Here is a 26,872-nt window from a genome sequence, read left to right on the forward strand (position 1 = left end):
GTTGGTGGTAGTGTCTTTGGGGGTGCACATAGCAGAGAGTGAAGAAGAGGGTGCAGATCGAGAGGATGAGGAGGGTGCAGAAGAGGAAGGCTGAGTGAGCCACTCAACCAAGTCTGGTGCATCCTTTAAAGTAATTGAACGCACCTTCTGCAACTTCCCACTTTGGATCAAGCCTGTTGCTCCTGCCCTACCCCTACCACCCCTGCGGAAGGGCCTGCCTCTTCCTCTGCCTGTCATTTTTTAAATGACCCTGTGACAAAACTCTCATATACAGAATAGGGCAGCAGTCAGCAGTAGTGCACCTCAACCCTATATATTGTGGACCTATACCAGTCCTTAAGGAATAGCAGACTGTACCTCACTCAACCCTATGTACTGTAGTACACTATACCTTACCAGTCCTTATAAGGACCTTTGTGGAACTAGTAGGTTGTGATTAGCAGACTGTACCTCAGTCCCTATACTGATAAAGGACTGCTGCAGAATAGGGCAGCAGTCAGCAGTAGTGCACCTCAACCCTATATATTGTGGACCTATACCAGTCCTTAAGGAATAGCAGACTGTACCTCACTCAATCCTATGTACTGTAGTACGCTATACCTTACCAGTCCTTATAAGAACCTTTGTGGAACTAGTAGGTTGTGATCAGACTGTACCTCAGTCCCTATGTACCTCAGTCCCTATAGACTACTTCAGCAGAAGGGCAGCAGTCAAGTATAATATTCTTTCTATATTTGGAAGAAAGAATATTATACGTGTACAAGCCTATTACCATACCAGTCCTGAAAAGAACCATTGTGGACCTAATAGTAACAGCTACTGATTAAACTGACTGTCCCTCACTGCCACACACAGCTTCCTGCCTGTCCCTATTTAAACTGACAAAACACAGGCTGCTGCAACAATAACTTGAATAGCACTCAAAGCTATATCCTGTACTACTTTACCATACCAGTCCTGAAAAGGACTTTTGTGGACCTAATAGTAACAGCTAATGATTAAACTGACTGTCCCTGCTGCACACAGCATCCTGTCCCTCTCTCTACACTGACAAAAGACAGGCTGCTGCAACAATGACTTGAATAGCAGTGCCTCAAACCTATATCCTGAACTACACCTAACACCTATACCATACCAGTCCTTAAAAGAACTTTTGTGAACCTAATAGCTAGCGATTTGGGTCACTGCAGTCTCTCCCTGCTCCACACAGCAACCTCTCCCTATAGTGACAGTAGAAAGAATGTAAAATGGCCGCCGGATCGGGTCTATTTATAAGTTAGGGGGAATGTCCAAGTGTCCATGTGCTGTAATGTCTCAATTGGTTGTCCTGTACCACATGATGGATGTGTCATCATAGGTCAAAGTTCTTTTACACAGTAAACACGGAAGTCCGCCGGGCGAACAGCGGCAATAGTCCGCCGATCAGGTGGACCGCGAACAGCCGAAATTCGCTGCAAAACGACCGCCAGGCGAACCGTTCGGCCATCCCTAGTGAGGAAGTGAAATGAGCAATTTACGCCCTTAGAATGCCTGAAGGCGGTGATTGGTTTTCAGGATCCTGTACGCAGCTAGACTTCCAAATAATCTCACACATGTGGTATTCCCATACCCAGGAGAATCAGCAGAATGTATTTTGGGGTGTAATTCAACATAAACCCATGGCATGTTTTGGAAATATATAATTTAAGTGACAACTTTGTGTAAAAAAATAAAATAAAAAAATAATAATTTCTTTCATCATTTTCTAGAAACTTGTGGCAATATTCCATGGACTCAACATGACTCTTAGCGAATAGCTTGGGGTGTCTACTTTCCAAAAAGAGATCATTTGGGGGGTGTTTGAACTGTCCTGGCATTTTATGCCCAACATTATAAGCTTATGCCACAATTCACCCTCTCTTCTAACCACTTGAAGTCCAAGCCTTTTCTGACACTTTTTGTTTACATAAAAATTATATTTTTTTTGCTAGAAAATTACTTTGAAACCCAAACATTATATATTTTTTTTTTAAAATCAAAAGCCCTACAGAATAAAATGGTGGGCACTGCAATTTTTTTTTATCACACAGTATATGCCCAGCCATTTTCCAAATGCAATAAAAAAAAAAAAAACTGTTTTGAATCTTAATGCACAAAAACACAATATATTGACCAATTGTATGGTAAAATTTAAAAGATGATCTTATGTCCAGTGGGCTGAATGAGAAAGAGAACAGATTCCTCCATTCACATCGATCAATGTGGATGGAGAAATCTCTACCAGAAAAAGTGTGTGGTATTCCCCCTATTAGAATACCATCCTGCATCCACCCAGTTCTAAAGATAGGCATACATGCAATATTCTCCTAACAGATTCCTCCATTTACATCAATCGATGCCAAGAAAAGTGAAAAAAAATAAATGCATAGGGTCGATCTGCCCTCTGTCAACCCCAGCACCTATGCTTCAGCATTTATGCTCTTTTTTTTAACTTTGGTGGTGAAATCACCTCCTACAGCACTGGAGTCACTGATTTATGTATGCTGAAAGCAAACCTGTTGATGTCAGAATAAACAGATCAGTGCTGAAGTTGAATGGCGTACCTGCAAAGCAAACAACCATTAAAGAGGTAGTTAAAGAGGTAGTAAATCCCCCCGCCAAAAAAAATAACTAAAACCTTTAAGACAAATACTTACCTTAGAATGCAGCCCCCACATCACACCACTGAGGCGGCTGACATCTTCCCCAGTGTTTCCTCTGGGTTCGCGGGCTCTGACAATGTAAGTGGCCGGAGCTGCGATGATGTGCGTGTCACTGGAGCCACCGGTCATGGGACACGGCTCTGAAGAAATGGCACGGGTGGCCGCTCCTTCAGAGAGCATGCACCGATGACATCATTATCGGAGTATGAAGTAAATATCGTGCAAGTTTAGGAGATATTTACAATACCTATAGGTAAGCCTTATTATAGGCTTACCTATAGGTTCAAACAAACCAGGGGAGTTTACTTCCTCTTTAACAATAAAACACAGTAACAATAAAACATTAACAACTTTTTTTATTGCAATCTGTGCCAAAAAAGAGTAAAAAATATATGTCAACGCATAGGGTCGATCCGCCCTCTGTCCACCCCAGCCCCTATGTTTGTCATATATGCTCTTTTTTTTTTATTGCAGTGGTGAAATCCCCTCATACAGTGCTGTAGTCACTGATTTACGTATGCTGAAAGCAAACCATGTTGCTGTCAGAATAAACAGATCAGTGCTGCAGCTGAATGGCGCACCTAACAATGGTTAACAATAAAACACAGTATCAACAAAACATTACAATATAGTAGTATAGTATACAGTACAGTAAAACAGTAGAATGGAGTACCTGCAAAGCAAACAATGGTTAACAATAAAACATGACATTATAGCAGTATAATATTAAGTATAGTAAAACAGAAAGAACAGAATATTAACTCAATAAAATTACAACTATTTTTGGCTGTTTTATTTTTTTATTTTGAATGGGTTTTTTGGGGTTTTTTTTACACTTTTTTTGCAACTATAAAAAAACTTTAAACGTTCCAGGCTAGGATCTTCCAAAAAGCAATAGCCATCTAAAATCTTTCGAGACACTGTGTGAATATGTGCCCTAGACTGTGCTGTACCCTAATAACAATAATCCACTAGTGTGTGGTAGTAATGGAAACAGTCCTGGATGCTGAGACCAGGTTTGCCAGGACAGGAGGGACAAAAATAGTGTGTGTCACGCCTAAATCAATGTTTGCTACAGACTTATTTTTTTTTGGGGAAAGGGTACCTGGAAGGACATCCAGAAAATACCTTTCATGCAGCAGGTTTACTGCACCTGGATTGGGAAATTGGACCACAGCGCCTTCTAGAAACAAAAGTGCTTTGATCTCTTCCTGGAATTTTAGGAAGGAGCCACTTGTTCCTGATGCTTTGTATTGTACATAAGCGTTGAACAGAGCACACTGGAATAAATATAGAGGCAATTTGTTGTACCAGGGTCTGGCCTTACGGGCACATAAATATGGCCCCATCATCTGGTCATTAAAGTCCACCCCTCCCATGTTAAGGTTGTAGTCCTGGACACAGATGGGCGTTTAAAGGACACCAGTCTCTGTTGCAGTTTGGACTGTCGTATCTGCGTGAATAGAAGACAGAACGAGGTGGGGCGTGGCCTGGTGATGTGCTAGAGCAGACGTGTGCTCTGTGAGCTCCGAGGCCGACACCGAGAAATATACATAAAATCATCCAAAAACTCATATTTTTCCTACCTGAGTGATGGGCCGGCGGACGGGCAAGTCTCTGCCCAAGAAAGGAGCCTCGACGGGGTCGATTAAGCGATTCCTTTCCGTGGAACCGGACGAGGTGGAAGAGCAGGACAACCTAGGCCGCAAGCCGCGGAGTAGAGTGGATTCCGCATCCCGCGATGGGCCGGACCGGAGGTCGCGCTCGCCCGAGTCCTCGGCGGGCTCGGGGGCCGAGGGTGAGTCACATCCTTCCGCCGGAGCGGCGCCGAGAGTGAGCGATCTCCCTACTACCTCCGATCTCGCCGCCATGCTTCTGAACCTCGAGCGGGTCATCAGGAAGGAGGTCTCCGCAGTTCGTTCGGATCTCTCGCAAGTATTGGTTCGTGTTGAAGAGTCGGAGCAACGTCTCGATCGCCACGCGAACGCTATTCGATCCCTCCAGGCGACTACACGTCAACTTGCCATTTCGCATCGTACGACCGTTTACAAGATCGAAGATCAAGAGAATCGTAACAGACGTAATAACGTTCGGATTCGGGGACTTCCCGAAGCGACTGGAGACGACGATCTGTTACCATCCGTTCGGGGCATTTTTAATAGCCTTCTGGGACGAGCACCTGACGCCCCTTTGAAGATTGACCGGGTGCACAGGGCACTCCGCCCACGCAATCTTGCTACAGACGTCCCACGGGACATTATTTGCCGGGTCCACCATTATCCTGAAAAGGAACTGATTATGCAGAAAGCTAAGGGAGCTAATCCGTTTGATTTTCATGGGGCGATGCTATCCTTTTTCCCGGATCTCGCTAAAGAAACCTTGGATCGACGCAGGGCCTTAAGGCCCCTCACGGAACTGCTCCGGGCGGCGTCCATTAAATATAGGTGGGGCTTCCCTGCGGCCTTGATCGCATCTAGAGATGGCAAAACCGCAATACTTCGATTTCCGGAGGAGCTGTCCAAATTCTGCACGGATATGTCCGTTCCTACCCCAGAACTACCTGGATGGCATGAAGGCATCCCGCCCCTGCCCGCTGGGACCGACCAGGGCTGGCAGAGAGTGAGCCGTGCCCGCCGTACTTCTGCACCTGATTGCCGCCCTTGAAAGGGCATCCTGCCCACCAACTTGTTCAGCTTGGTTACCTGTTCAGGACGTCTACTTGCATCTGTGGGGCATACCGCCTGAATGTTTCCTTTACTAAGTTTGTGCGGGGAAGCTGACCGCCTCTGGCGACAACGTGTTTTTGCAGGCCAGGGCTGAGCACCCCTAGGGGGCCCTCAGTCTGGATATGAACATCGCTGCACTTTTGCCCTTTGTCTTTTTATTGGCGTGACATTTCTTCATCTTCCTCGCTGTGCCTCTGGAGCGTATCTGACTCATGGTTCCCCTCTCCCCCCCCCATTGGGTACCCTACCGCCTCAGTTTTATACCAATATTGTTCTGTTCAGGCGCTTTAGGTTTTGGATGATGTTATTCATAGATTTTTCTGCCTGGGTGTCGGCACCGGACCGCGGGGCGCTGCCTTGGACCTTTATGGTGTGGTTTGCGCCCGGCTGCCTGCGTCCCGCCTCCCCCTTTTTGAGCGGGGGCTGCCCGGCGCGGGGCCTCGGCGTCCGTTCCCCCGTTGGGGTGGCGGGCGTGGGGGCCCTGTGGCGGTCACGCAGCCCGCTCTTGCACGGCATAGTAATGCGTGCACTAATGGCTGTTTCTCGACAGCACCTTTTTTGGTTCAATTTGTTTCTCCCACTAAGGTGGGGCCTTGTATTTTTTTGTTGCCTTTCTCTCTCCTGTCCTCTTCTCTCTCACCTTTTCTGTCTACTGCCTCCACCTCCTCTGTTCCCCTCCCCCCTCTCTGGCGGCAGACCGCCTTGGTATTGTATTGATAATGTTGTGGTGAGCGCGGTTCCTCCTCCTGAGACCCCATGGCTACTGTGAACATTGTATCTTTTAATGTACGGGGCCTATACGCCCCAGGGAAGAGACACAATTTATATAGGGAACTGGACCGTTTGCGGGGGGACGTGGTCTTCCTCCAGGAGACCCACCTCACGCAGACGACTCGAGTTAGGTTACACTCACCACAGTACCCTACGTGGTACTACAGCCTCTCGGACATCTCTAAAGCCAAGGGTGTGGCCATCGGGCTTCGTAGGGGAACCGCGTTCACGTTTGAGGAAATGTTGTGTGATCCTGCGGGACGTTTTCTGTTTCTGCGGGGCACCTTGGGCAGCATGCAGTGTACTTTGGCCACCTTATACTCCCCTAACAAAAACCAGGTGCGTTTCTTGGCTTCCACACTTAGCTCCCTGCGGAACTTTGCACGTGGATGCATTCTCCTAGCAGGCGATTTTAATGTTCCCTTGGAACCTACTCTGGACACCTCTAGGGGTGGTTCCTCGCTTTCCGGCAGGGGAATAAGGTATATACGTTCTCGACTCCATGACCTACAATTGATGGATGTCTGGAGAATTGCTCACCCACGGGAAAGGGACTTTACCTACTTTTCCCCGGTGCACCAAACCTACTCTAGAATAGATTTATGCTTCATTGACCACCAACATCTTCCGCTCGTAGTGAAGTCAAGTATTGACTCCTCCCCCATCTCGGACCATGCTCCGATATCCTTAACCATTAGCGTGGCGTCCATACCCCTGAAGGCCACTAATTGGAAATTGAACGAGGACCTTATAGCCGAAGAAGCGGATAAAAAGGTGATGGGTGATAGTTTGGAGTTTTATTTTAAGACTAATGTCAGTCCTGAAGTTTCACCGGGAGTGCTTTGGGAGGCCCACAAGGTGTATATTAGGGGAAAGTTCATAGAATTGGGTTCTAGGAAAAAGAGGGAGCGCTTAACTCAACAGACCAACTTGTTGCGGGACATTACTGACTTAGAACGCCGACATAAGTTGAACCAGACTCCAGCCCTTTTCCACGCCTTAACGGAAAAACGGGAGACCCTGAAGTCTCTCCTTCATTTAGACCACAAACGTCGCGCGCGGTTGGTAGCTCACCGTTTTTATGAGTGGGGCGATAGGCCCAGTAGACTGCTGGCTAATTCGGTGCGACAGCGGAAGAATGCAGCGTTTATTGCCAAAGTTAAGACCCCCTCGGGAGACTTGGTGTTCGAGACACCCCGTATAGCCAAGACATTCCGGGACTTTTACCAGCGCCTGTATCGGGTGCACCAGGGGGACCATGATAGAGAGGCTCGGAGACGCCTTATTGGGGACTATCTGGCCCGCGCCGCTCTCCCGAAACTCTCCGAGGAGGTTTTGGCTTCCTTGGAGGGGGAGTTGACGACTGCGGAGCTTCTGGGCGCCATGAAAGCTATGGCGCGCGGTAAGGCACCGGGTCCGGACGGCCTCACGGTATCGTATTATAGAGCGTACGCTGACATACTGATGCCGTACTTGACCAGATATGCTAACGTGACCTCGGACGGCGGGGACCTTCGCCCGGAGACCACTCATGCACATATCACGGTATTACCCAAGGAGGGCAAGGACCCTAGTGACTGCGCGAGCTACCGCCCTATCTCGCTCTTGAATATAGATGCGAAGATTTATGCTAAAGCTATAGCGAATAGGCTGCTCCCCCTGGTGCCACAATGGATTTCACGGGATCAGACAGGATTCATCCCCGGGAGGGAAGCGCGGGATAACTCTCTCCGCACACTCTCCTTGATGGCATATGTGCGGCGGACTGCCCAGCCCACCCTGTTACTCTCCACGGATGCTGAGAAGGCGTTTGACAGGGTGGACTGGGACTTCCTTATGGCTACGCTGGCGCACCTGGGCATAGGTCCCACTCTGCGCTCCCAAATAGCGGCGTTGTACCACTGCCCCACAGCTCAGATACGGATTAACGGAACCCTTAGTGACCCCTTCACCCTATACAACGGCACTCGTCAGGGGTGCCCGCTCTCGCCGATTTTATTCGCGATATCCCTAGAACCATTTTTATCCCTTGTTAGACAAAATCCGAATATACGTGGTGTTACCATTGGTACGACGGAACACAAATACGCGGCTTACGCGGACGATATTTTGTTCTACGTGCAACAGCCTCTGACCACCCTTCCAAATCTTATGTTCGAGTTTTCGGCCTACGGCGCGGTGTCAAACTTTAAAATCAATATGTCCAAATCGGAAATGTTAAACATCTCTGTACCCGCCAAACAAGTATCCCACCTGAAAAAGAACTATCCCTTTAACTGGCAGCTGAGCTCCATGAAATATTTGGGCATTTACCTAACGCCCTCATTATCGTCCCTTTTCCGCGCTAACTTTCTGCCTTTACTCAACACTCTTAGATCCGATATCCAAAAGTGGTCCCAGCTACGACATTCTTGGCTGGGAAGAATAGGCCTGGTTAAGATGAACTTGCTGCCCAGGGTGCTCTTCATGTTGCAGATGGTCCCGTTTGGAATACCGGTGGGGTTTTTTACAATTTTGACATCTATGGTATACCGGTACATATGGAATAGGAGAAGGCCCAGGCTGAATAGAACACTCCTCATCCGCCCTAAGGGTAGCGGGGGTTTAGCTGTACCAGATTTCAAACTCTACTATAGGGCCGTTGTGCTGACCAGACTCTCTGACTTAAAGTATTGCAAGGGCACGAAACTCTGGGTAAATGTGGAAACAGACCTTTGTGGAGCTGAACCTTCCACGCTGATGTGGATACCGAGGAAGTTCCGAACCCTTTTGCCTACCACGTCCCCACTTACACACTCCTCCTTGATGGTATGGGACTCTATCTGTAAGAGAAATGGCTGGCTGCATAACTCCCCCCTGATGCCCTTGGTGGGTCACAACTTTTTCCCACCGGGTAATATGGACCCTCAGATTCACCCGTGGCGGCTGGGCACTAACACCTATCTCCATCAGTTCACCGGCCCATCCGGGGTGCTACCTCTTGCTTCCATCATGGGTGACTCCTCCATTTCCTACATGGATCGCTGGAAGCATCATCAACTGTTGAACTTTGTTCGCATGCTCCCAAAACCCCTGCGCACCCTGGCGGAGCTTACACCTGTGGAAACCGCATTTGCTGAACCTGACCCGATTGAGCGGCCAGTTTCGTACTTCTATCAAGCCTTGCTGTCCCTCACCTCTATGGGTACCCCCTTTTTTCTACGGTACTGGGAAAGGGAACTACAAATGGAGCTGTCTCCGTCCCAGCAGTCACAAATCCTAACACTGGCTCATGCCTCCTCGGGATCCTCTAAGACATCAGAAATGGCGTATAAACTTTTGACCAGATGGCACTACACACCGGTTGTCTTACATAGGTTCTCTCCCCAGTCCTCCCCGCTCTGTTGGCGGGAGTGCGGGGAGGTAGCCACTCATGCCCATATATGGTGGTACTGCCCGAGGATCCGCCCATTCTGGCTGGCGATCATATACACAATTAAAGAAATCCAGGGATGGGAGGTACCTAATGACCCGTGGTATGTCCTGTTCCATTGCACGGGAAGGCCGACAGGCTCCTACAAGAGGTCGATTACACCACATCTCTTAAACGCTGCTAAAACCCTCATTCCTCAGTTTTGGAAGATGAAGACGATCCCCACCCTCCGGCGTTGGTTGCTCACTGTGGATACCACATATTACATGGAGGATATGACCCTTTCCCTCCGGGGTAAATCTGAGTTGTCAACAAAGATCTGGGCCTGTTGGGTTGCCTTCAAATATTCCTCGAGTTATGCAGCCATAATGTCTCAACCAGAGTGAAGTGAACATGACGCTTGTTTTTACTACATCTACTGTTATTTTGCAATGGGTTGTCTGACGGTGGTCTGCCCCCTCCCCGCCCCCCCCCCCCCTCTCCCTTCTTTTTCTTTCTCTCTCTCTTTCTGTTTATTTTCCTTTTCCTTTACTCCCCTTCTAATTCTGTCTACTATATTTCCTCTTTTATGATAGAAGAGGTGGGTGTATATTTATGTGCCCATGTAACTAACGTTATAATGTTGTAGATCTTGCTATAGGTTTCTATATTGATTGTTATGCTCTGTACACGCTTCTCTTCTTTAATAAACATTAATTAAAAAAAAAAAAAAAAAAAAAAAAAGAAGACAGAACGAAAACATTCCGTTTGTCCTTCCACTTCACTGCAAGCAACTCATTACATTTCAAGTAGACTCTTTCCCCCCAACTAAGTGGGGCATTTACAAGCTGTTGGGAGAAGCCCCGATGATTAGGTTGCACGGTGCCACATGTGCCAATTCCAAATAAAAAAAAAGGTGTCCACGTACAAGAGGTAACCTTTTCCGAATAAGGGTGACACCAATTCCCAAACAATCTTGCCGCTGCTCCCTATGTAGTCTGGGCAGTCAAGGGCAGTCTGGCATGCTTACTGATGAGAAACTGAAAGCAAGGCGGCCAAGAAACATAATCAGAGACTTATCTACGAAGACAGCTTGTTGGGGCATATACAAGGCTACAAATTTTTGGTTCCAGTGATTTATGAGGGGCCGAATTTTGTGGAGCTGATCATATCCAGGGTCACCCTGAGGACGACAGAGTTCATTGTCGTTGAAGTGCATAAACCGCAAGATTAGCTTGTATCTGGTCCTGGCCATGACAGCAGAGAACACAGGTATATAATGAATTGGGTCAGTGGACCAATATGACTCATTCTTTTTAGTAACGCCCATGTTGAGGGATAGGCTCAGAAAAGTCTTATAATCGGAAACTGTGATAGGTCTCCATGCAAATTGTCTGGCAAGGGACAAATTTGGGTTTGCATCGATAAATTGATTGGCATATAAATTGCTTTGGTCCACAATAGATCCATACAGATCTTCTATGAGTAACAGCTCAAAAAAAAACAAGGGGAATTAAATCTGCTGTTTCCACCTGAAATTTGGGTTTGGGGTGAATGGGGGAAGTACAGGTGCTGCAGAATTTGTGGGCTCCCAATCAGGATTTGCAAACGCAGCAGGAAGGGAGCTATCTGCTCTATGGGCTTGTGTTTTAATTCTTGGTGGCTGCAAGACATTACTTGTGCTAGCCACCTCACCAGCTTGAACTGCACTTATGGGATTCGACATGTCGCCAAGTGTTACTGCAGTGCTGGTTTGTCTACGACCGGGATGTACTTGGCCACTGGTGCTCGCTAGTTCACCAGAAGGTAGAGCGCCACTAGTACTGGCACTCTGCTGCATACAAGAATCATGCAATTGTAGCACCTCAGCAACCTGGGAATGGGGTCAGGTACGCCTGACCTTAGCAGGGACCACTACTCTATCATCAGAGCTTTCTGTCAGGGTGCCGCTGCTCTCTACAGGTTCGAATACTGAGCCTGATTCTGACAGTGAGGACTCCCCATTGCTCTCATCTGTCATGCCCAGCATCCTGTAGGCCTCTTCACTAGTGTACCTTTCTTTGGACATTTTAGCCAATAAATGTATAGGTACCTAGTGCCGCAGGTGATGGCAGGTGTTGGGGCTGATCCTGCTAACGCTGCATTTTTGGGAACACTATACTATTGGGGACGCTAGTATAGTTCTAATCTGATCAAAGATATTGATCCTTTCAGACTGTACTAGTAATGGAGGTTTATAGTGTGTGTGTTACTGGCAATCAAAGGATTAAAATGTATTAGTGAATATGTGGCGGGAAATCTGACACTGTCTGGGATTAATGTTAAATGATGCTAATGCTATCTGGCATCAACCATGACATTAATACAGTGATTAGAAAAAATCTGTACACTCTACTAATGACACTGTGACAGAGCAGTGAAAGGGTTAACTGGGGTTGATCAGGGGCTTTATCAGGGTCAGGGTACCCGCCCTATCTGGGACTGCCACTAACGCTATCTAGCATCACCAGTGACACTAAATACAGTGATCAGTAAAATATTTTACACTGTACCTAATGACACTGTGACAGGGAGTGAAAGGGTTAACTGGGGGAGTGAGGATCAAGGGGTTAAATGTGCCTAACTTTTACATCTGCCTGTAATCTGATAACCTCTGACAGTAGATGAGTGTACATGGATCTTACTGGTTTCAGCCAGTTCTGTGCTGATGGCACTGCTGGACATCTTCCAATGTTGATAGGAATAAAGCATGATGTGTCTGATGTAGAAACCTAGAAAAGTGATGGCAGAAAAAGACCAAGTAGTCCGTTGAGTTTGCCTTTTTTTGCTATCTTTGTTGAAGCCATTTACTGTTGACTGTCTCACTACCTCTGTTGGTAGTTTTTTCCAAACATCAACTACCCTTTCAGCAAAATAATACTTTCTAAGATTAGTTTTGAAGTTTACTCCAGTTAGTTTGAGGACATGTCCCCATGTCCTTAATTTTAGTTTCATATTGAAAAAAACTGCCCTCCTGAACCTTATTCACACCCCTGATGTATTTAAAGGTTTCAATCATGTCTCCTCTTTCTCTTCTTTCCCCCAAACTGTACATATTAAGTTCCTGAAGTCGCTCTCGGTATGTTTTATCCCCCAAATCTTTCACCATTTTTGTTATCCGTCTCTGGACTCGTTCTAACTTATCAATATCTTTTTGTAAGTGAGGTCTCCAGAACTGGACACAGTATTCTAAATGAGGTTTTAATAAAGATCTATTTAGGGAAATTCTGCTGGTGATCCTTCTAGTGATGCATCCTAGAATTCTATTTGTTTTTCCCACTGCCCGGTCACACTGTTTGCTCATTTTGCAATCATGTGCAATAAGTACCCCCAAATCTTTTTCTTCTATGCTGGCTAACACTGAAACCCCAATGTTGTACTCTCTCAGGGGATTCTTTTTCCCTAGGTGCATTATTTTACATTTAGAAATATTGAACTGCAGTCTCCACTACGTTGACCAATCTTCCAGCAATGCCAAGTCATGTTCAATGTTACAGACACCTCCAGGGTTATCAACCCTTTTACACCCCTTTGTATCATCAGCAAAAAGACAAACCTTGCCCAACAAACCTTTAGTTATATTACTTACGTAGAGGTTAAATAGAACAGGACCCAGTACAGAGCCTTGTGGTATCCCACTAGTGACTGGTCTCTGTTCTGAGTGAACCTCATTTACAATCACGCTCTGGTGTCTATCCTTTAGCCAACTGCATATCCATTGAACCACCCAAGGGTTAAGTCCTAGCTTGTACAACTTTTGCATTAGATCACTATGTGGAACACATAGTGCTGAAATCAAGATATGCTATGTCCACAGCACCACTCTGGTCCAAAACATTGTTAATATACTCAAATAAATCAATCAGATTAGTCTGACATGACCTGCCCTCAGTAAAGCAATGCTGTTTTGGTCCCAAAGCAGGTTGTGTATTTTTAGGTGATCAATTATCCTACTTTTCAGGAGTGATTTCATTAACTTGACTACAATTGATGTTAAACTCACTGGCCTATAATTGCCAGCTTCTACCTTGCTGTTCTTCTTCTGGATAGGAACAATATTAGCTGTCCCGCCAGTCATGGGGAACTTCTCCTGTTAGAAGAGATTGATTAAAACGATCAGTTAATGGTCCAATAACTATATCTTGAAGTTCTCTTAGAACTCCGGAATGAATACCATCAGGACCCATTGCTTTATTAAACTTTTACCGATCCAGTTCCTCTGCTACCTCTGTCTCCACAAATCCTCAAAATGAACAGTCATTACTAGAGCCAATGTGATTCCTCAACTTGTTTTTGTTAGTGGAATTTATTTCTGTGAGGAATGAACAGAAGTAATTGTTTAAATGGTTTGCTACATCCTAGTCTCCCTCAACATATGTGTTGTGCCCAGTTTTCATTTTAGTGATCCCATTGTATTTTTTCCTTCTGTCACTAATGTACCTAAAAAAGGTTTTATTTCCTTTCTTAATAGATTTAGCAATTTCCTTCTCTTTCTGTGCTTTGGCAGCACTGATAATGTGTTTGGCCTCCTTTTGTCTATTTTTATACTCCTGTCAGCTACAGCTCCTGTTTACTTGAATCTTCCAATCTTCTGTATGCTAATTTTTTCCCTTTACTAGCCTACTTACCTTTTTAGTGAACCATATTTTTTTTCTTCTGTTTATTCTTACCAACTTGCCTGACATATAATCTAGTTGCCTCCAGGATGGTAGACTTTAATAGTGCCCACTGATTACTTACACCTTTCAATTTACTCTAACCTTTCAAATAATTTTTTAAAATCTAAAACTTTTGTTTTTGTATATGATTTTTCAGTTCTTGTTTTAATTTCGTTTCAAAGACATTGGTAATCACTAGAAACCAAATTCTCTCCCACCTCAACATCAGACAGTTGATCCCCATCAGTACTATGTCTAAAATATGGTCACCTCAGGTTGGGCTTTTTATTAACTGTTTTATGGAAACCACATTCATTGCTTCCAATAGATTCCTACTCCTGGTTGTAATATCATTTTAAGAATTCCAGCTAATGTCACGCATGTTGAAGTCACCCATAATAAAAAACACTCCCTTCATTTCCATTTGAGTTATCTCGTCAATCAACAAGTTATCATAATCTTCAGTCTGTCCTGGGGGTTCTGTATACTACACCAATTCTAGGGAAGATCTCTTTCTCTCTAGTTGGAAGGCAGACCCAGAGGGTTTTCAAATATTTCATTTGTTTTTTTGAATTAATATTAGCGTTATACTATTCTTGACATATATGGCAACGCCACCTCCCCTCTTCCCTACCCTGTCATTCCTGTATAGTGTATACCCTGGTATAGTTATTTCCCAGTCCTTTGAATCAGTTTCTTTAATTGCAACAAGGTCCAAGCTGTCCCTAGCCATAAGAGCTGTCAACTCACAAAGCTTGTTGCCTAAACTATGAACATTAGTGTGCATGACATGAAAAACACTACTATCAACTTCTTTATTTTTACCACCAGAAACCAACTGAAGTGACCACCCCATCAGTCGTTAGCAATACAAACCCTCACATTTGTTTCAACCTGCTGAGGACAGAAATGCTCCTCATTAATTACATCTCTGTCCTCATTTCTCAGTTTAAAGTGATTGTAAGGTTTTTTTTTTTCTTTTTTTTTTTAATAACAAACATATACTTACCTCCACTGTGCAGCTTGTTTTGCACAGAGTGGCCCTGGACCTGCTCTTCTGGGGTCCCCTGGCGGCTCTCGCAGCTCCTCCCCACATCAGATAACCCCCTGGGAGAAGCACTCTCCCGGGAATTACCTAGCGGGCGCCAAGTCCAGCATTCGGTGTCCATAGAGGCCGAATGCAGGACCCCCGGCACCCGCGTCATTGGATTTGATTGACAGCAGCGGGAGTCAATGGCTGTGCTGCTATCATAATCCAATAAAGAGCTGAGAACCCTGGGCAAAGAGACAGTGCATCCCCGTGGGTCAAGTTCTAGGGCTCAGGTAAAACGGGGGGGCTGGGGGGGGCAGTCACTGCCAGGTGATGCATTAAGGTGAAAAAAAAGTAGGTTTACAACCCCTTTAAATGCATGTGCTGCATTAAGCTTCCTTCGCCGACCACTGTGTCTATGATCCAATTAGTGGTGTCTTCAAATATATTACTTTTGATTTCGATTTTTCTCCTGTTTGCTAACATTTTGTTATTGATAAAAATAACAATTTTTTTCTGAAAACATTTTTAATTTACAGCATTTTTTCACACCTGCCTAAAACTTTTGAACGGTACTGTATACAGTTACACACATACACACAAACACACTATATTCTGCTATCCTGGAGCATAAAATGATAACATTAAAAAAAGACAGGAAGACACTCAGCCTTAAGAATTATCTTTTAATTCTTTCGTAAATGGCAGCTGTTCTGAACACCTGGATTTTTCTGTCACAGATATAATCTTATACACACCCAGGGAATGTGCGGCCCAGGTGAAGTATGAAGAGGCTGTGATGCAGAGAAAGCACTTGCTCATATGAGCACATGAGGCACAAGTTCATGTGCTGCCCATTCCTCCGGTGCCAAATTAGCACTGAATACGATATGATAATCACTGACAGCCCTGAAGATTTCCTGCTCATGTTGGCGGCAATCTTGGAAACTCTCTGTACAAGATGAAAAAACCAATGGCAATGCGAGCTGTGGAGGTTGATGTGAGACATTTCAGTGCTAAACAATTAGCTGCTTTAACCCTTTTCCTCATCTGGCCTTAACGAGGTTAAACTGTGCTTTGTCTTTCTTATGAAAAATCCTTTATAGCTCATGTAATATATTTACTTGTATTTTGTCAAGTCAAGTTCAGAGTTAAGCCACAAGTCTCATTTTCTATATTCATGGAAAAAAAAAATCTAGTTTATAGTATTCAGTCCTAGACCCTACAGAATTTACGGTGGTATATGTCTCAAGCCTTCCTACATCAGAATGGGCTTACTCACATAACACCGCAATCTGGTTTGAACTCCAACTGGCATTAAATTTAGTAGGAGGCCTGTAATACAATAACTATAACAACACAATTGTGGCCCGTCTGACAGTGGAAAATAGGTTTTACAAGTAGTAATCTGTGTTATCCTCTGCAGCACAAATATAATCTTATGTCTATATATATACACATAGTGCCTTTCAGAGACCCTGCAACAGCGAATATGGGTAGGGGGAAGATGTTTTTCATCTACAGAAGGGTAACAGTGACATCCTTTAGGAAACCTGCACTTTGTGATGCTGCCATCTATTTAGAGAAGAGGGTAAACTGATAATTAGTGATAATTATAGACTGAAGAACCGGGAGAGGTAAAACAAGCCCAGAAGCCCCCCTTCCTTCTTGTGCTTAACCAGGCCAGGGCCTCTTCTTTTCACATCTGAGATAAGGAATGTTTGAAGTATAAAAATGGTATTTACAAGTGACCACAGATGCAACGACCCCTTGTTCTTGGGGTAGGCTGTTACCTCATTACTGCACTGAGTAGACTGAAGAAATTAGCAAAACTTTGCTGGTTTCCATTGCGTTAAAAATAACTTTTCTAATTTACCAGTGACTACTGTACCTCATGCCTTGGGGATGCTATACTACAATATCCCATCTTAATCAAACCTAACTTCTACATATTCCTAAAAACCCCAGTTGGATTTCCTCAATAAGACATTATAAATGCTTAATGTTTACATGCCCATGTGCTTTAGGCCACACTGGCCAAAAAACAAATGTATTTGTCAACTATGTAGCACAGGCAGCCATTTTATTGGCTGAATCAGTATTTTTGGAGAACAGCCAATGATTTCACAGAGTGGTGCCATCATTTTGCAGTAGGCTGATTTGAGCCCATAAAATAGCAGTCTGTGGTGCATACGGGTACAATTTCAATGTTAATCCTGCCATATTCATTACAATGTGCTTAAGACTATTCTAAATAAATTGTAAATCCTTTCTTATCAGTATACAAGTGCAACAGATTTATTTACTAATAAATGGACCTATAATGCAGAATGTCGGATATAGATGCATAATAATGGTCACCAACTGATGCTCATTTTCAGGGACAAGTTTACATGATATGTATTGAACACTACATAGTGCTTAAGACTATACCGTCCTCCTAAAAGTTATAAATCTCATGATTTTATTGTTCTTGCTTTTTTTTATTCTTTTTTTTAAGGTAATATTAACTACACTAAAATCATATGGCTTACCTAACCATGGTATCATGATAAAGATTACAATCTAGCAAGGCCCATGTAGATCATTCCATTAATGCAATTAGCCACTTATTCCATGGCAAGATGTCCCAGGAATCATTTAAAATGCTGGCAGCCATGCACTGGGCAAGAATACAAACTGGCATATAATTATATTGTATGGATTTTATGCATCTGAACAGATGTACACTGTGTTTTTTCACACCAAGCTGAAGTTTGCTATATCAGCTTAGAGTAGGATCAAACTGATGTTCTCTACTCTGACAGACTATATGTCAGCATGTAACGTCTGCCTTACTTGGCCCTTAAACTGTATTAATTAAAACAAATCTTTTATAATTCTGACAAAACCTAAACCCTCTGATAAGCAGTCATAGAAATATTCTCTAAACAGAAAAGCAGCCATGGCGGTTTGGGGAATATGATGTTGGCGAAAAACTTCGCACATCCTGACTTTCTAGTATGAAAGATGCTATGATACTCTAAGCATTCAAGCATTTTCGTTTATGAGACCATTTAGCGCCTTGTTAACACAAAGGGAAATTGGATAGGTAGCAGGTAATCTCTGCCGTAAAAATGAGGCATGGATATCAGATTCAGCTTCTCTTCTGCAGTTTCTTCGCAGAACAACATTGAATGGTTAAGTCCTCCCCAGTCCTGAAAGATGCAGAGCAGGGTTTTGGAGCAGATGCAAAAGTCCAGCCCTTTTTCTGGGGGGCCAGGCGTATGAGCAGCAGACAAATGGAAACTTCCCTGTGAGTGTGGGGGGCTGCTTTGTAAACGTGACCTTTGAACTCTGTTGAGCTCCACTCCTGCCCACCCAGAACACCCTGTCCTCCGCAAATAACCAAGAAAAAAAAATCTAGAACAAAATAAACAATGTTTTAACACCATCCCACATTGCTTGGCCCTCTGGCAGTGAAAGGGGTGTGGTATGTTGCATTGGGCCTCCCCAATAAATAAATATGTTCATATAAATACGTAAACAGTTCTTTGCACTGCAAATCAGTAGACACTCTTATGGTGGGGGGTTTGCCACCTGAAGGGCATCACCCTATACCCCCTCTTGTATTTGGTCATTTAAAGGAGGTCATCAGGTGTAAGTTTGTTCCATCAGGGGTGGTCTTTCTTGGGCGTTCAGCAGACAGACATAGAACACTCACAAGACACAACCTTGTGTTTTAGGTAGCTTGGTTCTTGCTGCTTCTCCCCATAGTCACCTTTTTATTTTTTGGTCCTTGAGTGTGGGTGAGGGACAAAGGTCATGAGGCTCAAGGGTGGGAGGGAGTGTTTAGTAGGAAAAAGTCTTCTTTTTCCCATAATCCTATAGGGAAGGATTCAGGAGTCAAAGGTCCATTGTGTACCTGTGGCATGAAAGATAAATTAGTGTCAAAGATTTTAGCTCCAAAATACCAAAATAAGACAGCACAAAGGGAAAGAAAAAAGCCAGTATCACTGCCTGGTACAATCTACTGATAACAATGGAATTAGTATAAAGGTGACAATACCTGTATGATCAGGAGGGCCTATTGGCCTGTGGGTGGTCAGTATGGTTGGCTTGTGTCCTTGGGCCTCTTTAGCTGGACCTTAAGCCTCTTCATTCCTATTTGAAATCCATTCATGGCTTGGATTGCCGTTTGAGCACTGGATGGATTATCAAAGCTGACAAATCCTGGAGAATGAGGAAGTAAGATATAAAAGTAAAAAAAAAAAAACTTTAAGTATTTAGCTTTCTTTTTTATAATCACTTGGCTTTATATTTCATAGTGACAAATTGCTATCTCCGGCTAATGCAAAGATACACAAAAAAATAATACAGTTATAATGTGCCTATTAAATAATATCAATCTAGCCTTATACTCTGGCTGATTCTATGATTAGAACTCACCAAAACATTTGCTCTGATTGGTCGCTCGATCCATGAACACTTTGGATGAAATGATGTTTCCAAAGGGCAGAAACATTTGTGTAAGCTCATTATCCCCAAACTCTTGGGGAAGGTGATAGATGAATAGGTTACAGCCCTCGGGTCCTGTGAAATGATCACAGATATATATATATTACAAAGACGGATTAAGTCCAGAGAGCATACAGCAAATGTTAAAGAAAGTGTATTTATGAATTAATGCTTTAACTTCTGTGAACCTCAAAAAATACTATACCGTTTGAGCTAAATAACCCTACAGGTATTTCATAACACCTAAATAACCTTGTTGGAAATTGCATTTAAAACCATGGTCATTATTATGGAGGTAATTCCAGCCTTCCCTTTTTGGCTATAACAGCCTTTAGTCATCCAGAAAGGCTTTCCACAAGATTTTGGCGTGTGTGACTTGGAAAGGGAGGAATTTTATGCCCATGTAGCCAAAAGATCATTTGCATGGTCAGATAAGACTGCTGGATAAGGATGTTGGATGAAAAGACCTGTTTGTGGTTGAACTGGATGGACTTGTGTCTTTTTTCAACCTGACTAACTATGTAACTCACTAATTAAGAGGTTAAACCTCTTTTCTTCTAAAAAAAAAAGTGATATCATACAATCCCATATACAAATTTGGTAAAAACTGTTGCGCACAACCTTTGCCCGGTAAGTCTAATATAAATTTTAGGAAGCTGCTCACATATAAAAGTCTTCCCTGCACTCCAAAATCTAAATAAAAAGTGTTTATGTGGCGCTACCTAGATAACGGAATAATTTCTTATAAATATGGGTTTTTAGTGAAATAAATAAATTAAGATAAATAATAATAGTGCATTAGAAAAATATATATATATGTAAAATTGCAAAGGAAATGTTGCCAGTATCAAAGGATACAAAATAAATATGGATAAATATATCAATATGTGCAAATGTGCAAAAAATATGGTTGTTAGAATCCACTAAGAAAAATTGTGTTAAACCCAATAAGGATTAAATCCAATATCGCAAACATAAAAAATTTATTAGATCTACAAAGTATTGAATATGTGTAAATGTGCAAAAGTGCAATACATACAACACACAATCACAAAAAACCTATGAAATAACTAGTGTTGCTCCAAACGAACACAAACAGCAAAGTGCATATAAATCAGACCGTACAAATGTATCCAGAATGTGCACACAGTCCAACAGGAAATGATGACCATGCAAAGTGAATAAAGGTGCAAACTATTCCGTCTCTCCACACTTCAGTGCTTAGGGTGCACCCCTTATTTCCCCCAGCCTCTCACCTCAAAGCAAGGTCCCTAGGGACCGGACAACACTTCAGGAATAATGGACAGTCTTCCACCTCCTCTTAAGTATAGTCACCAGGAATCAGCTTTGTATCTCAAAAACCTTTTTGAGAAAGTCACGTGGTATGCGACGCAATGCGTCAGGGAGGAGCTAGGTGTCGTTCGTCACTTCCGGTCGTGGCCGAGACCGGAAGTATCATTGTTTACATCCACGATTCATTGGATTTTAATGTAAGTGTGGAGATTTTTACAAATAAACGCTGTTTAAATTATACTACACATTGGAGGCCCCCCTTTATTCTCTTTCCTCATTATGGTGCAAATCAGACTGGGAGTTATGGAGATACAAAGCTGATTCCTGGTGACTATACTTAAGAGGAGGTGGAATACTGTACATTATTCCTGAAGTGTTGTCCGGTCCCTAGGGACCTTGCTTTGAGGTGAGAGGCTGGGGGAAATAAGGGGTGCACCCTAAGCACTGAAGTGTGGAGAGATGGAATAGTTTGCACCTTTATTCACTTTGCATGGTCATCATTTCCTGTTGGACTGTGTGCGCACATTCTGGATACATTTGTACGGAATGATTTATATGCACTTGCACTTTGATGTTTGTGTTCGTTTGGAGCAACACTAGTTATTTCATAGTTTTTTTGTGATTGTGTGTTGTATGTATTGCACTTTTGCACATTTACACATATTCAATACTTTGTAGATCTAATTAATTTTTTATGTTTGCGATATTGGTTTTAATCCTTATTGGGTTTAACACAACTTTTCTTAGTGATTCTAACAACCATATTTTTAGCACATTTGCACATTTGCACATATTGATATCATTATCCATATTTATTTTGTGACCTTTGATACTGGCAACATTTCCTTTGCAATTTTACATATATATATATTTTTTTTTTTCTAATGCACTATTATTATTTATCTTAATTTATTTAGTTTACTAAAAACCCATATTTATAAGAAATTATTCCGTTATCTAGGTAGCGCCACATAAACACTGTTTATATACAATCCCATATACACAATCCTATACCCACAGTTGATCCAGAGGAAGGTGAAAAACCCCCGCAAAGCATGATCAAATTTGCTACAGCAGGGGAAAAAATTCCTTCCTGATACCCCGAGAGGCAATCGGATTTTCCCTGGGTCAACTTTACCTATAAATGTCACTACACAATTATATTATGTACATTTAGGAAAAAATCCAGGCCTTTATTAAAGCAATCTACTGAGCTGGCCAGAACCACCTCTGGAGGGAGTCAATTTCACATTTTCACAGCTCTTAGCCCTTGTACACACGGTCGGACATTCCGACAACAAAACAACGGATTTTGTCCGAAACTTGTGTTGCATACACACGGTCGGACAAAGCTGTCGGAAAATCCGATCGTACATAACGTGACAACGTTATTTCATTACGACGTGACTACATTCAGGCTAGTAGCCAATAGCTTTGGTCTAGGAATTTGATCTGAGCATGCATGGTACTTAGTCCGATCGGAATTCTCTACACACAATCGGACAAAGTCCGATCGGATCATGTTGTCGGAAAGTTTTATAGCCCAGCTCTAAAACTTTGTCCGTCAGATATTCCAATGGAAACAGTCCGTTGGAGCCCACACGGATTATCCAACAACACGGCTCGATCAGACATTTTCCATCGGAATGTCCGACAGGCTTAAACTTTGCCCGTCGGATATTCCGATGGAAACAGTCCAATGGAGCCCACACACAGTCGGATTATCCGACAACGCGGTCCGATCGGACATTTTCCGTTGGAATGTCTGGCCGTGTGTACAAGGGCTTACTGTGAAGAAACCTTTCCATATTTGAAGATTAAATCTCTCTTTTCCTCTAGGCATAAAAAGTATCCCCTTGTCCTCTGTGATGACCATAAAGTGAATATTCCAGATGAGGCCTTACTAATGATTTGTATAGGGGCAAAATGATATTCTCTGGAGTCCATACCTCTATTAATACAAGAAAGGATTTTTCTCGCTTTGGAAACCGCCACCAACCAAAACCCCCAGATCCTTTTCTACTATGAATTCCCTCAATTGTACTCCCCCTAGTATGTATGATGCATGCATATTCTTAGCCCCCAAGTGCATCATTTTACATTTAGCTACATTAAATCTCATCTGCCACATAGTCGCCCAATTAAATAATAAATGTAAGTTGGAGACATCCTGTAAGGACGTTATTCCACTGCATGGTTTGGTGTCATCTGCAATGACCGAAATGGTACTTTTAATCCCAGACCCTATATCATTTATAAAGATATTAAAACTTAGGATCCCAACACTGAACTTTGGGGTACACCACTGATAACCTTATACCATTCTGAGTAAAAATCATTAACTCATTGATTACCACCATTTTTGGTCAGAAAGTCTTGGCAACAGTCAGTGGAGATATGGGCAACGGAAAAAAGATGAGCAAATCCGCCTGGGTTTGGTTTGTGAACACTTTTACAAAATTTGCTCAACGTTTGCAAACTTAGTGACAAAACCCATTGAGGTTTTAGGGGAATGAACCTTGGGAAACATGCACCATAATAAAAGTAAAAAAAATAAATCACTAAATCTACCTTCACAAAATTGCCCATTCTCCCTATCACCAGTAACACACACTGACAATATGGCTGATGTGAGTCCACTCTTTTATAGATTAGGGCATAGGTTATCCATTTCTTCAAATTTTTGGCTTGTGAACTTTACAAATCCTTGGGATTCGTCACAGTCCCATGGCAGCAGAGAACTCCAACCCACCCATAATCAGAATCACTCTCTGGAACATCATTAAGTATCTTTACATTCCTGGACAAAGAGAGATACTAAGAGCAGCAGACACTTTTTTTATGCAACCCTGACAATGCACATCAGTATGAATGTTTACATTAAATATTGGCACAAATAGAGGAGTTAGATCCTCTTTTAAATTGTTACTGTTAGCTGTGCCCCAATTGGGAAAGTTCCCCATCATTTGCATCCCACTTTACTGGGGCATACAGAGGGAGAATGATCCTCAATGGAAATAAAAACTGGCTTTAAATCAAGGTGTTTGTGTTGCTGTTTTGTGTCTTTCTTAGGAAACTTGCCCCGACCTTTTATGTCCCAACAAGCAAAGCGACAGAAGCAAAATCTGAGAGGAGATTTGACCCTAACTTCATTTGTGCTTTTAGCAACACAGTGATGTGACCTCTATGCTTTGCCCTACTGGTTGTATACTGAAGGACCAACAACATACTTAGGAGGTCATCTCTGTATTCTCTTCTTGTAAGCAGGTTTTCAGTGTTAGACTGACAGTACGGTGCAATGCAAGCCTTGCATGGTCTACAATACAGGTCTCCACCTCTGAGTGCTGTTGTACAGGTAATTACAGAAAAGCTATATTAAAACAGATTTCAAGCTGTATTTTAGAACACATTTAACATGTTTTTTACTACAAATATTTGACTGAATTAAAAATGTTGTTTCTTATGAGGAAATTCAAGCTCAACTTTAATCAGCTCAATGCTGCACATGAAAGCAACACAATACAGTCTGTAGAGGCCCATAAAGCCTCATACACACGCTTAGATTTTCAGATAACCGAACGTCCGTTTTTTTGTGGCACGCTAGTCTCATGTCGAAAAAGTGAAATTTTTCATACGACAGAATACAACGTCAGAAGTGACGTAATATGTTGAACGTTTTGCATGTATTCTTCCGTTTCTGAGCATGCATAGTCTTGCTCTCTTTTTTTTATACGAAAACCATACTAATGAAATGAAAATCGGACGTTGAGTTCTCATCCGACAAAAATTTTATAGTCTGCACATCCAGCTTTTGTCTGACAAAAAAAAGCTAAATTGGCTGTTGAAAGCACCCTACTAACGATCCGAAAATTGACAGACGGCTTGTCGTACAAATGTTTCCATTCGATTTTCATATCATGTGTACGGGCCTTAAGAGTTAATTATCTCTATTAACATAACCAGCTGCAAGATCATTCCAAAAATGAAGGGCACATAGTTACATAGTAGGCGAGGTTGAAAAAAGCCACAAGTCCATCAAGTCCAACTTATGTGTGTGATTATATGTCAGTATTACATTGTATCTCCCTGTATGTTGATGTCAATCAAGTACTTATCTAATAGTTTTTTTAAACTAACGATGCTCTACGCTGAGACCACTGCCTGTGGAAGGGGTTTCCACAACGTTGCTACTCTTACAGTAAAGAACCCTCTACGTAGTTTAAGGTTAAACCTCTTTTCTTCTAATTTTAATGAGTGGCCACGTGTCTTGTTAAACTCCCTTCCACGAAAAAGTTTAATCCCTATTGTGGGGTCACCAGTATGGTATCTATAAATTGAAGGAATTGATCATATCCCCTCTCAAGCGTCTCTTCCCCAGAAAGAATAAGTTCAGTGCTCGCAACCTTTCCTCATAACTAATATCCTCCAGACCCTTTAGTAGCTTTGTTGCCCTTCTTTGTACTTGCTCCATTTCCAGTACATTCTTCCTGAGGACTGGTGCCCAGAACTAGACAGCATACTCTAGGTGCGGCCGGACCAGAGTCTTGCTTTGTTAGGAGCAACTTGGCATCGCATGCCATTGCTGAGCCTATCATCTACTATGACCCTCAGGTCCTTTTCTATCCTAGATTGTATGTCGGGATCCTAAAGATGACAACCTGTTAAATGTACTGTCAGGGCTGGCCCAAGACATTGTGCTGCCTGAGTCCAAGAATGAAATGCCGGCCGAACCCCCTCCTCCAGTTCCACCCATTAGAAATGCAAGCCTCTGAAGCTGCGCCCGAACATTGCCCGAAATCTTGGACGTCAGTTTGCCTTCCCTCTTAAAGTGCTGCCGGGGTCCAATGAACCCAGCAGGACCCATGGTAGGGCCCGGCCTTGTGTACTGTAAATACTACATTGCAATATTCTTTGGAGTACAAAACTGTACGATATACAGTATGTATACATTCAGATATAAAATACAGTATGTAGGCACAGAGGACACAGCTATAAAAGCAAATACCCTGCTGAGTTCAGACTAACATCCTTTTTATTGAAATGCTCCATATCTTGCTGTTGCACTCTTTAAATTAGTTATTGCTTCCATGGAGATGGGCATTTTATGTATTATACCTGTCACAAAGGAAGCATTACATGTTTAGGTCTTTGAACATGAAATAAAGTAAACCAGCCACAAACCCTGGAAATTCTAAAAAACAAATCCCACAATGGAAACGCAAAGCAAACTTAAGGTAATTTTCAATAAAAATTGTTACCAAAATTATTACCAGATCCAGAGGTAAGGTTGAAGTTACATGCAAATCTTTACTTTTCCTGTAAAAGTCAATCTTGTTCCTTTGCCTCCAGAGCCTGATATGATGGATCACAACACTTACAAAAATGGCAGCATGTGAGAGGGCAGGGCCAAGTTTGCTTATTAAGCAAAACATTAAGATTTGCATATAACTTTAGCTAATCTACTGTTCAATTAAATGCAGTGTTAAGTAACCACCAATGATAGATTTGTTCCCATATGTTCATGTTAAAGCTCAAAACAAATAATACACATATAAAATACATACACAGGAGTGATATTAACTGCAAAGTAATATTGTATTTATTTACATCCAGTCCTAGGAATTATACAGTTCTGTGATACAGCACAGCCATTCCTGGCAGGTAAGGGGACCTGATCTAACTCTCCCACAGTTTAGTAACACCTACAGGTCTCTTGAGTCTGACTAAACAATGAAAAAGAGAAGCAGTAGAATAATGGGCTCATCCCTCTGTCATATTGATTTCTC

The 26,872-nt window shown here is 42.8% G+C and overlaps 1 protein-coding gene across 2 annotated transcripts in view; it reads right to left on the reverse strand.

Moving 5' to 3' along the window:
* Positions 1-15,967: 15,967 nt before the first annotated feature.
* The window catches only part of CELF5 (CUGBP Elav-like family member 5), a 216,448-nt gene continuing 205,543 nt past the window's right edge, over positions 15,968-26,872 (reverse strand). For both annotated transcript variants that reach the window (XM_077475581.1, XM_077475580.1), the window contains 3 exons: positions 19,725-19,868; positions 19,345-19,508; positions 15,968-19,200 (listed from right to left, as the gene is read on the reverse strand). In XM_077475581.1, coding sequence (XP_077331707.1) covers positions 19,381-19,508; positions 19,725-19,868 — 272 coding nt within the window. In that variant the 3' untranslated portion in view covers positions 15,968-19,200; positions 19,345-19,380. The remainder of the gene's footprint in view (positions 19,201-19,344; positions 19,509-19,724; positions 19,869-26,872) is intronic.

Source organism: Lithobates pipiens, unplaced genomic scaffold, assembly GCF_037356315.1.
Source record: "Lithobates pipiens isolate NorthernLeopardFrog02 unplaced genomic scaffold, aLitPip1_a1.2 Scaffold_13, whole genome shotgun sequence".
Taxonomy (NCBI): Eukaryota; Metazoa; Chordata; class Amphibia; order Anura; family Ranidae; genus Lithobates; species Lithobates pipiens.